The sequence below is a fragment of the Jatropha curcas genome, chromosome 11 (genome assembly GCF_041381405.1).
Source record: "Jatropha curcas cultivar XTBG-Jc1 chromosome 11, XTBG_Jcur_1.0, whole genome shotgun sequence".
Classification (NCBI taxonomy): domain Eukaryota; kingdom Viridiplantae; phylum Streptophyta; class Magnoliopsida; order Malpighiales; family Euphorbiaceae; genus Jatropha; species Jatropha curcas.
In genome coordinates, this window is record NC_143161.1 from 8276853 (window position 1) to 8287998 (window position 11146).

General features: G+C 34.9%; 1 protein-coding gene across 2 annotated transcripts; it reads left to right on the forward strand.

Moving 5' to 3' along the window:
• Nucleotides 1–6572: 6572 nt before the first annotated feature.
• Nucleotides 6573–10532, forward strand: LOC119369347 (WAT1-related protein At5g40230-like). Of its 2 annotated transcripts, none has more exons than XM_089716306.1 (7): nt 6573–6908; nt 7016–7061; nt 7171–7284; nt 7473–7713; nt 8755–8913; nt 9609–9760; nt 10136–10532. In XM_089716306.1, exons 1-7 carry the CDS (start codon nt 6695–6697, stop codon nt 10284–10286), a joined length of 1077 nt encoding a protein of 358 aa, XP_089572432.1. In that variant the 5' UTR covers nt 6573–6694; the 3' UTR covers nt 10287–10532. The 2 variants fall into 2 exon arrangements, with proteins under 2 accessions (XP_089572432.1, XP_089572431.1); XM_089716305.1 differs by having other exon boundaries at nt 6573–6885; nt 7002–7061.
• Nucleotides 10533–11146: the final 614 nt, after the last annotated feature.

An 11146-nucleotide genomic window follows, 5' to 3' on the forward strand; every position in this document is an offset into this window, starting at 1 on the left:
ATTAACAAATGAAAAAATATTTTTTAAACGGAGAATAAAATAGTTTAACAGAATTAAATCTCAAAGACTAATTAATTAATTAATATATATATATATATATATATCAAAACGGGAAAGAAAAGTTCATCCAAACATAAAAATTGATTTATAACTTGAATATTATTTTTTCTTGAAACATATATATATATATATATATATATATATATATATATATATATATATATATCAAAACGGGAAAGAAAAGTTCATCCAAACATAAAAATTGATTTATAACTTGAATATTATTTTTTCTTGAAACATCATCAATAACCCTCGAATAAACTTCAACATCATAAATTGCATCACTATGAAAATATTGACAGAAACATTTTATCAATAACTTGACATTTCATCACGCTAAATTTCTTTATTGGTTTGGTGTTTGACGAAATTAGGAGAAGATTCTAATTATTGATAGGAAACTTTTCTAGTCCATTGTTGATACGAAATTCGTTGCCAAAATTGAAATTGAAGATGCATGAAGAAATATTGGATCCCTCACATACCTAATGTTGAAATGATCCCAATTATCTAGAAGTGCTCATCATCAACAATCAAAATGATAGGTTTATTGCTTTGGGATTGCAAAATAGGTTTAATTTTGATAATGTTATTGGTACTACCTAATTTTTCGATTAAAAATTAATTAGAGTAATGAAAATATAGCTAATATGTGGCATTTATTTTATGGATAAGACTTGCCTACATCATATGGGTGGTTTCATACACTAACCTAATTGACTTGGAGAATTCGTGTTTCAGATAGAACCAAAACCAAGAAGCTGCAATCTCTGTGGAACCAGAGCTGGCCAGATATAGCTAGAATCAGATGGAGTCGGCCAATTCCAACAAATAAATGCCACATATTATTTATTACCGATGCAGAATGGTTACGTGAATGAGAATAAAGATTATAATCCGTCAGGAGTTTTGATCAATGACGTGTGATCTGACGAAAGAATTAGAGAATTAAACTCTTAACGAAGTTTATTGAATATGAATAATGATCAAAAGATAATAAATGTGCCAATGATACAAAATAACCTATTTATAGGTTAGGCTAAAGCATAAAACCCTAAAAATGATACAAAAGTCATAACTAGACAAAACCTAGTAAGGGTGGCGGCACAAGCGTGCTAGACATGACACGGGCATGTCTTAGACTTCCAAAGGCTGGCACAGGGCGTGCTAGAAGTGACATGGGCATGTCTATATGCGAATCGTAGATGAACCCGTTGGTACGGGAGTGCTGTACATGGCACGGGCGTGCTCTAGATTCCCAGAGGCTAGCACGAGCAGGTTGGAAAGTGACACGGGCGTGTCTGTGCTTCTTAAGCTTGGGCGTGTCTCGCGTCCTGAACTTCCAGAGGCTGGCACGGGCGTGCTGGATATGGCACGGCCGTGCCCCTTCTTCTTGGGTTTGCAGTGATCCAAATCTTCCATATATTGAAGTGCAAGTTGCTCCGCATCAATCCCCTCCACTTCAAAAGAACTCGACCTCGAGTGATCATCATTGGGATAGAAAGGGAATAAATCAGCAACATTGAAGGACCTGGAGATCTTCTTGTCTTCGGGCAGGTCAAGTAAATAGGCATTATCATTGATCTTCTTAAGTGCCTGAAGGGGGCCAATCTTTTTGGAATCAAGCTTCTTCTGTCCTTCGCCACGCTCCTTGCAAAGATAAACCATGACCCAATCACCCATGATAAAAGATTTACAACGCCGGTGTTTATCAGCTACAGCTTTATATTTTTCATTAGCAGCAGTGATGAATTGCTGCACTTGCTTGGATACCTCCACATGCTCGGTAGCCAAGTTGTTAGCTGCAATACTCTTCTCTACACCTGCTGGAAGGGAAAGGAGATCAAGAGTATGGGTTGGAACCTTCCGGTAGATAATTGCAAAAGGGGACATCTTGGTGGCGCTATGGATCGAACTGTTGTAAGCAAATTATATTTGGGCAAGAGCATGGTCCCACATCTTCTTCTTCTCGCTGCAAATGCACCTAAGGAGATTACCAAGGGTCCGGTTCACCACTTTAGTTTGTCCATCAGTTTGGGGGTGCGCGGTATTGCTGTAGTAGAGTTAAGTGTTAAACCTCTTCCACAAAGTTGTCCAAAGTGAGTTAGAAACTTTGTGTCTCGGTCAGATGTGATGGTTTTGGGAATGCCATGTAATCGAACAATCTCTTGGAAAAATAACTTTGCTATATGCGAGGCATCATTAGTTTGTTTACAAGGAATAAAGAGTGCCTTCTTGGAGAACCTGTCAACAACAACAAAAATAGAGTTAGCTCCGCGTTGATTTCGTGGTAAACCCAAAACAAAATCCATGGATAAGTCCTCCCAAGCATGTTCCGGTATAGCCAATGGAGTGTATAGATCAGTATTTTGGGAATGGCATTTCTGTGTCTGGTAAACTGATCATTTTTTACTAGCCTCCCTGCTTCCTTCTTCAATTGTGGCCAATAAAATCGAGCCTCTCACCCCACGTGTCTACTCAATCCTCCACCATGGATTTCTCGGATTAACTTTTCCCGGAGGGAAGACCGAGGGATGCACAACCTGTGTTCCTTGAATAAATACCCTTCATGAACCAAGAAACCGTCGGTAGGCTCTTTAGCATTAATTTTTACCCATATGTCAGCAAAATCTTCATCCGAGGCATAGAGATCTTTAAGAAGTTCGAACCCCACAATCTCTTGCCTAATTGTAATCAACAAGTCTGCTTTCCTACTCAAAGCATCCGCTACTGTGTTACAAGTACCTGATTTGTGCTTAATGAAATAATGGAAAACACCAAAATAAGTTGACCAACGCGCATGCATCTTGCTCACTTTCTTCTGAGTTTAAAAATGAGTTAAAGCCTGACGATCAGTGTAAATAATGAACTCACACCCCAACAAATAATGTTTCCAAGTTTTGAAGGATTGGAAAACTGCATACAATTCTTACTCATAAGTAGACCATTTCTGTCTAGTTTTATTCAAATTTTCGCTAAAGAATGCTATAGGCTTTCAGGATTGTGATAGCACACTACCAATTCCAATCTCACAAGCATCACAATCAACCTCAAACAATTTATCAAAATCAGGTAAAACAAGAGTAGGGGCGGAAGTAAGCTTATCTTTGATTTCTTCGAAGCTCTTATTTGCAGCTTTAGTCCATACAAATTGACGAACTCTCTCCTTCTTCAAACAATCGGTGATGGGAGCGACGATGATGCTGAAGTTTCTAATGAACCGCCTATAGAAAGTAGTGAGACCATGAAAGCTGCAAACTTTAGTGATGTTCTTGGGAATAGGCCAATTTCGAATGACCTCAATCTTTCTGTCATCAACATGAATTCCTTCGGAGCTAACAATATAACCAAGAAACAGAATCCACTCAGTCATAAAATTGCACTTCTTAAGGTTGATGTACAACTCATTTTTCTGTAAAGCATCCGAAACCTATCGAAGGTGCTGAAGGTGTTCTTCCTCGCTGCGACTGAAAATTAAGATGTCATCAAAATAAACAACCACAAATTTGAGCAAGAAAGGGCGCAAAACCTAAGTGATAAGTCGTATGAATGTGCTCGGTGCAGTAGTCAACCCAAACGGCATAACCAACCATTCATATAATCCTTCCTTGGTCTTGAAGGCAGTCTTCCATTCATCTCCCTCTTTGATTTGAATTTGATGATACCCTCTGTAAATATCTATTTTAGAAAATACTATAGATCCTGACAGTTGGTCCAACATGTCCTTCAGATGAGGAATAGGGAATCGATACTGCACCGTGATCTTATTGGCGGCTCGGCTATCCACACACATTCTCCAGGTCCCATCCTTCTTTGGTACCAATAAAGCAAGAACTCCACAAGGACTAATGTTCTCCTGAATATGTCCCTTTTTCAATAATTCTTCTACCTGTTCTTGAAGAATCTGGCTCTCCTTTGGATTCATCTTATAATAAGGCAGCTTCGGTATCTTCGATCCAGGGATGAAATCAATCTCATGTTGAATGTCCCGCAAAGGTAGAAGTGTAGATGGTTCTTCAACTATGGCATGAAACCCATCTAGCAACTCCTTGACTGGTGGGGGTACTAGTGCTCCTTCATTAGAGCCTGTCTCTGGTTTGATCAGCAATGCCAATGCACCTCTGAACTTCTTAATTGCATCAGATAATTCCTGCACATTGTAAAAAACAGCTACTATGAATTTTCCCCTCCACTTTAGAAGCTTTGGCAGAAGATCCAGAAGGTAAGACAATGATTTTCTTATTTTTCCAATTGAACAAGTATGAATTCTCTTTTCTCTTGTGCAATGCATCAACATCAAACTGCCATGGACATCCTAACAGTACTCCACAAGCATCTTATCCACAACATCACAACTAACGGAGTCTGAGTATGACTTTTCCATTGATATAGGAACCTTGCAAATCCGGTTTACTTCAATTGTTAGACCCTCTTTAATCCACCTTACCTTATACGGCGAAGGATATGATTCTGTGGGTAAATTTAGTTTTTCAACCAACTGCTTAGCTATCAAATTTTCACAACTACAATTGTCGATAATGAGTCAGCACACCACTTCACCAACTCAACATTTAGCTTGGAAAATTTTTCTTCGTTGAGTGTCGCTTTCCTGTTTTGGAGAACATAAAATTTTCTGAACAACATACCTTGTACGGTGAAGAACGTGGTTCTGTGGGTAAATTTAGTTTTTCAACCAACTGTTTAGCTATCAAATTTTCATAACTGCAACTGTTGATAATGAGTGGGCACACCGCTTCACCAACCCGACATTTAGCTTGGAAAATTTTTCTTCCTTGAGTGTCATTTTCCTGTTTTGGAGAACACAATTTTCTAAACAACATATGTAACTTCTCCATATTCAAAACTAGCCATGGATCCATCATCTTCATCTTCTACCTCTTCAACCTCAGTCACCTCATCAACTACATTCACATGTCGACGCCCATCATTAGCCCCCTACGTTCTGGACATATATTAAATGTATGCCCTTGTTTTCAACAACGGTAACAATAATCTCCACTTGGATTCTGATACGGATTTGACTTATTGTTTCTGTCTGCCATGGGAGCCTTTCCCTGGGAGTCTTTCTTTTCTTCTATTGTGAGCTACTGTGAACTCTGGTTATTGGCAGGAGTGGCTGCTCTTGAGTTCTGTCCACCAAAATTTCTACTGAACTACTGATTTCTGGAGGAATAAGGTTTCCTGAAATTCTGGTTACAATTAGGTGGTTGTCGAGGCTGCCAATTAATTCTATCTTCCGCACATTTGGCCATCTCAATTGCATCTGCCACAGTGAAAATCGGAGCTACACCCATCATACACATTATATTATGATTCAATCCCCTCTGATAATGAGCCACTTGCTGGGATTCAGTCTCACAATTGTCACATCGAGCCTGTAATCTCAAAAATTCTTACATGTACTCAACTACCTTTCGATTTCCTTGGGAGTGATCACTGGGAAGAAATCGCTTCTCAATCAACTGTTTCATTAAAACCCAGTCTCGCATAGGTTCAATCCTTCGACGATGGCGTTCGTTTTGAATAGAATGCCACCATACTGATGCATCGCCTTTCAGTTTATAGGCCACAATGGAAACTTTACGTTCATCCTTGACAGTCATGATCTCAAAGTTCAACCTCCGCTAGTCAGTCAAGAGTGCTTTCCATATCTAACAATCCTGAGAAAGGTTGAAGATCTACCTTTATCTTGTATCCGTCATGGAAATTGTCACCATTCCCTCTGTAATCTCGGCCTCCATCATAACGATTTTGGCGTCTTGCATAATTTGGTTGCTGTGGATTCGGAGCTGCTGTTGCAGCCGCAGGTTGCAGGTTGCCTTATTGGATTGCGATGGTTAACCGCCTAATCTATTCGGTTAACTCTTCGAACCACCTCTCGATGGCTATGAGTCGTGTCTCATGATTGTCGGCCATGGAGATACTTCGCCTTTTGACTTTGATACCAACTGATGCAGAATGGTTACGTGAATGGGAATAACGATTATACTCCATCAGGAATTTTGATAAATGACATTTGATCTAAATTAGAGAATTAAACTCTCAAGGAAGTTTATTAAATATGAATAATGATCAAAAGATAATGAATGTGCCAATAATCCAAAATAACCTATTTATAGGTTAGGCTAAAGCATAAAACCCTAAAAATAATACAAAAGTCAACTAGACAAAACCCTAGTAAGCGTGGTGGCACGGGCATGCTTGACATGACACGGGCTTGTCCTGGGCTTCCAGAGACTGGCACGGGGCATGCTGTACATGGCACGGGCGTGCTCTGGACTCCCAGAGGCTAGCACGGGCTGGTTGGAAAGTGACACGGGCTTGTATGTGTTTCTTAAACTTGGGTGTGTCTCGCGTCCTAGGCTTCCAGGGGCTGGCACAAGCGTGCTGGATATGACACGGCCATGCCCCTTCTTCTTGCGTTTGCAGCTATCCAAATTTTCTATATATTGAAATGCAAGTTGCTCTGCATCAATTACTGATTACAAAAATAAAATAAAATAAAACCCAAATAATTCATGGGTTTGATTTGATTAATTTTCTTTTCACATCTGATTGAACTGATAAATTAAACAACACTTTGTCGCTAATTTATTCCATTTCCTATATAGCTATGGGTCCAAGGTTTTTATACGGAGATTTGCTTCCTTTTATAGCTATGGTGTCTGTAGAATGCACAAATGTTGGAACAAGCACTTTGTTCAAAGCAGCTTCTTCGAAAGGGATGAGTTATTATGTATTCATAGTTTATTCTAATGCAATTTCAACTCTTGTTCTTCTACCTGTTCCCTTCATTTTTTACAGGTCTTTAGTTATTTCTGTTTCTCCTAATCAATCTTTTCCTTTTAACTTATTCACAGATCTAATCTAATAGTGAAACAGTAGTTTTATTTCTCATTATGTATTCATGGCGAATACAGAGCAGCAGCAGAAATCAAGTTGCCTCTTCTCTATAGAATTTGTGTTCTTGCGCTTATTGGGTAATTAGTTCATCTCATAAATCAATCTGCCTTTTTCATTTTTCTTGCTATCATTGAATTTTCCTTTTCTTTTTTTTAATTAATTTTTGTTTTCTGGAGAATTATGCAGGTTCTTAGGTCAGATAGTTGGAACTAAAGGTTTAGAATACAGTTCTCCAACTCTTTCCTCAGCCATGAGCAACCTAACTCCAGCTTTTACCTTTGCCTTTGCAGTTTTGTTCAGGTGTGTGTGTGTGTGTGTGTGTGTGTGTCTCAATCCTTAAACTCAAGTCTAATCCATTTTTTCTGGAGGCTAATCATAAAAGATCCCATCGTGATTTGCCTTTATGGTTAATTTAGAATTTTACAAATCAAAGCAATCCTAACAAATGTATTGCTAATTAAGTAACTAACCTCTCCTTGGGTGTAAAGGATGGAGAAGGTAGCTATGAGAAGGTCAAGCAGTCAAGCTAAAATTGCTGGAACTATAGTTTCAATAGCAGGAGCGTTGGTGGTTCTTTTCTACAAAGGCCCAACCATTTTATCCACTGTATCTCCGACAAACACCATTTCATTTCGTTGGCCTCTTGCCTCTGCGATTTCTGATTGGATTATTGGTGGCCTCTTGCTTGCTACACAATATCTTCTTTGTTCACTTTGGTACATTATTCAGGTACGCAAAGGTGAAATCAAGATTTTAAATTAAGAGAGACGAACGATAAAGAATTAATGAGAGATTGGTTTAAGTTCTGGTTCCAAGGCCACCTTCTTCACAACGTAACCTCACCACTAAACTTACTCATTCAAAATTTATACCAATATTAAAATATATGGTTAATTATACAAGTGATGTCTGAACTTTTTAATCTTTTCTATTTTGGTGTTTAAGCAAAAAAAAAAAATTACAATTAATATTTCCGTTTGTTTCCGTACAATAATTTACAAGAAAATAATTTGCTAAAAAATATTTTCAGTCAAAAACATTTTCCTTGAATAATATTTTCCAAATGACTTATTTTCCATTGTTTGCTTGTAATATTGAAAATTAGTTAAAAATATTAAAAGTTTTTATCTCATAAAACCATAAAAAATATTAATAATAATAGAAATTTTAAAATTTTAAAATTTTATTGTTAAGTATGAGAAGAATGAAAAAAAAAATATAAATTATAAAAGTCGGTGGTGGCCCGTACGTGGAGGTGGCTGATGGTGGTGGTTGGTAGTAATGATGACTGATGATAGCGATTATGATAATTAATAAATTTAAAAAAATATGAATTTATAAGGTCCATCAATGTTCAGAAAATGTTTTACTTTCTTGAAAATGAAAAGTTGTTTTCTTCAAAAAAATAACTTAATTCTCCTTTTGCCAGAAAAATATTTTCCGTTGACTTATTTTTCTAGGCGACCAAAACAACGGAAAATTATAGAAAATATTTTCCTACAAGTTATTTTATAGAAACAAATAGAGCCTAAGTATTTAAATTATTACTAAAAACGTTGCAACTATTAAGCATCAAATGCTTAATTAGCTCACCCGAGTTGCACATGAACTTTAATATGAAATTTGACTTTTTATCTTCATTTTTAATTCCATTTTCTTTCGTTTCACATTTAAAAAAACACAGAAATAATATAATTTAAAAAAAAAAATTAAACAGAGGGCTCAATTTTCTGTGGAAGAACTTGATCATCATGACTTAATTTGATGTAGGCTGAGATTTTGAAGATATACCCGGAAGAGCTTATTGTGACATTTGTGTACACTTCGTGTCTGACCATCATATCCGCCCCAGTATGCTTTGTTGGGGAAAGCAACTTGGATGCTTGGCTACTAAAACCTCATCTGGCATTACTTGCTATTTTGTACTCGGTAAGTGTTTTTTCTTTCTTTTAAATCCTTAAATTATAACTATATATAATATCTATTGAACCCTTCAACTTCGAAATTATAGAGAGTCATTATTAAACTAATGACTGAATTAACTGAATTTGAATACTAAATTAGCAATTAACTAATGCAAGATCAAGGACCATTTAAAGGCTTTTAGCCTTAATATTTGATAATTACAAAAATAAACAAAAGATAATAGGGAGAAAAATAGTAAGAACTATTATTTTGATATCAGATAGATAAATTAAGTGTTCGTACACAGATAATTGTGAGACTTTTATAGAGAATGCATATAGTTATTATCCAGTTATCTGAACAAGAGACGTGAGTTTTATTATCAAGCAGTTGACTCAAGTATTCAATACATAGTTGACCAAGCGTTACTAAATTGGACCCTTTGAATTTCAATTTATAACGCTCGGTCTTATACTCATGTATGCTAATGGTTTTAGGCTCATTTAAGGGGTTGTTATATTAATGAATAAGCTTATGGTCTATTTATTATAGTCTATCAGTATTAATAATAAAATAATAATATTTTCTTCCAATTATACCTTATGGTAAAATTGAAAAAATTAAAAAGTTTTAAGATAAAATTGCAAGAGGTAAAAAAGATAATGGCTTTTTGTGATATTAAATAGGTTTTCTAAATATGTGATTTGGTATCTGTTTAGGGAATTTTTGCACAAAGCTATAGCACCGTTATTCATTCATGGGGGCTGCGTTTGAAGGGGCCTTTGTATGTAACAATATTCAGACCATTGTCAATTGCTATTGCAGCTTTTATGGGTGTCTTATTTCTTGGGGATGCTCTCCATCTTGGGATGTATGTATGCTCATCTTTTTTTGTTTTTAAATTATTTTTCGTATTCCATTTATATATTCCTTGGAATTATCAATTTCACAAAAGAAAATTCTTCAAAATTCATTAATTTGCATTTTATACCATTAACTTGTATTAAAAATAAATAATAAAAAATCAGTGAATTAGTTTTTTCTCAGCTTAAATATTCATCAATTTTTCATTCCAAGATCTGACCCATTCATTCTCTAATTGAAAGTTTCTCTTTAAGTCAATAGAAAATATCAATATTTGGTAAATTATACATGCTGATTAAGTCAAATCAGCAAATTAAGCATTATTTATTTTTTATTAATTTGTCTTTTTTATTTATTTATTTATTTATTTTTGTAATTGCAGTATTATTGGAGCTCTAATAATATCAATGGGGTTTTATACTGTGATATGGGGAAAAGCAAATGAAGAAAGATCAAGTGAGGAACAAGATTTTAGTGACTTGAGATCTACTCAAAGAGTTCCTTTCTTGCAAACACCCATTAATGACATGTAGCCAAAAAATGTAATTGAAGATTTTTTATCTTTGATTTTTTCTTTTATTAGTCCTTAACCACACCTCATTTGTAAATTTTTGAGGTTTTTTTCCTTATCAAATCGCTTTTTTTTTTTTTAATATTAGAGAATATTCAAACTCGAATATATTGTCAGGTTATACATATATTTACTGTTAGGTTATGCCTTGACGTGCTTATCAAATTTCATATTTAAATGAAAAAAATTACTCTTATTCGGTGCTCAATTTAAACATTTCAAAAAATATTTATTGTCAAATTTATGTAATGAATCATGGATTTCTTTTTATATGAATAATAATCTTTCATATTATCAAATAATAAAAAAAATTTTTAGTGAAAAATCAAATAAACTCTTAAATGTCACTAAACTATACTCCTGAAATAAAGAGCCAGCAACCAAACAAACGATGTATTGATTAATTGAAAGTAACCTGAAAATTTTACATCTCTTTATGAATGTAAGATACAATTTATTTGAGTTCATAATTTAAACAAATCGGGTGAGTAAAGTTGGGAAAAACCGAACAAATTAATCCAATCAAATTGATTTAGTTTAATTATTTATATAATTGGTTTGATTTTAGTTTATAATAGAAAGAACCGAAGTTTTTTAATTCAGTTAGATTTTTATTGAACTTAAAAAAATAAGTCTAAGTTAATTAAAATAGTTAAAATTCAATTCAACTAAACTAAATTGAATCAATTCGATTTGATTCGATTTACGTAAAAAAAATTTTGATTTATCTAGTGAATATTTCGAATGTCCACTTCTAGAAACAAAAACAGCCATTTGAATTGTTTTATTTGTCTCATTTTTTAAATTTATTTGAAGAGCATT

Bases quoted from the DNA above. Each gene is read 5' to 3' on its own strand.
- LOC119369347 (XM_089716306.1), top strand. From the start codon at position 6,695: ATGGGTCCAAGGTTTTTATACGGAGATTTGCTTCCTTTTATAGCTATG. The intron at 7,062-7,170 runs GTAATTAGTTCA...AGAATTATGCAG, and splicing joins TGTGTTCTTGCGCTTATTGG to GTTCTTAGGTCAGATAGTTG. The intron at 8,914-9,608 runs GTAAGTGTTTTT...GTATCTGTTTAG, and splicing joins TACTTGCTATTTTGTACTCG to GGAATTTTTGCACAAAGCTA.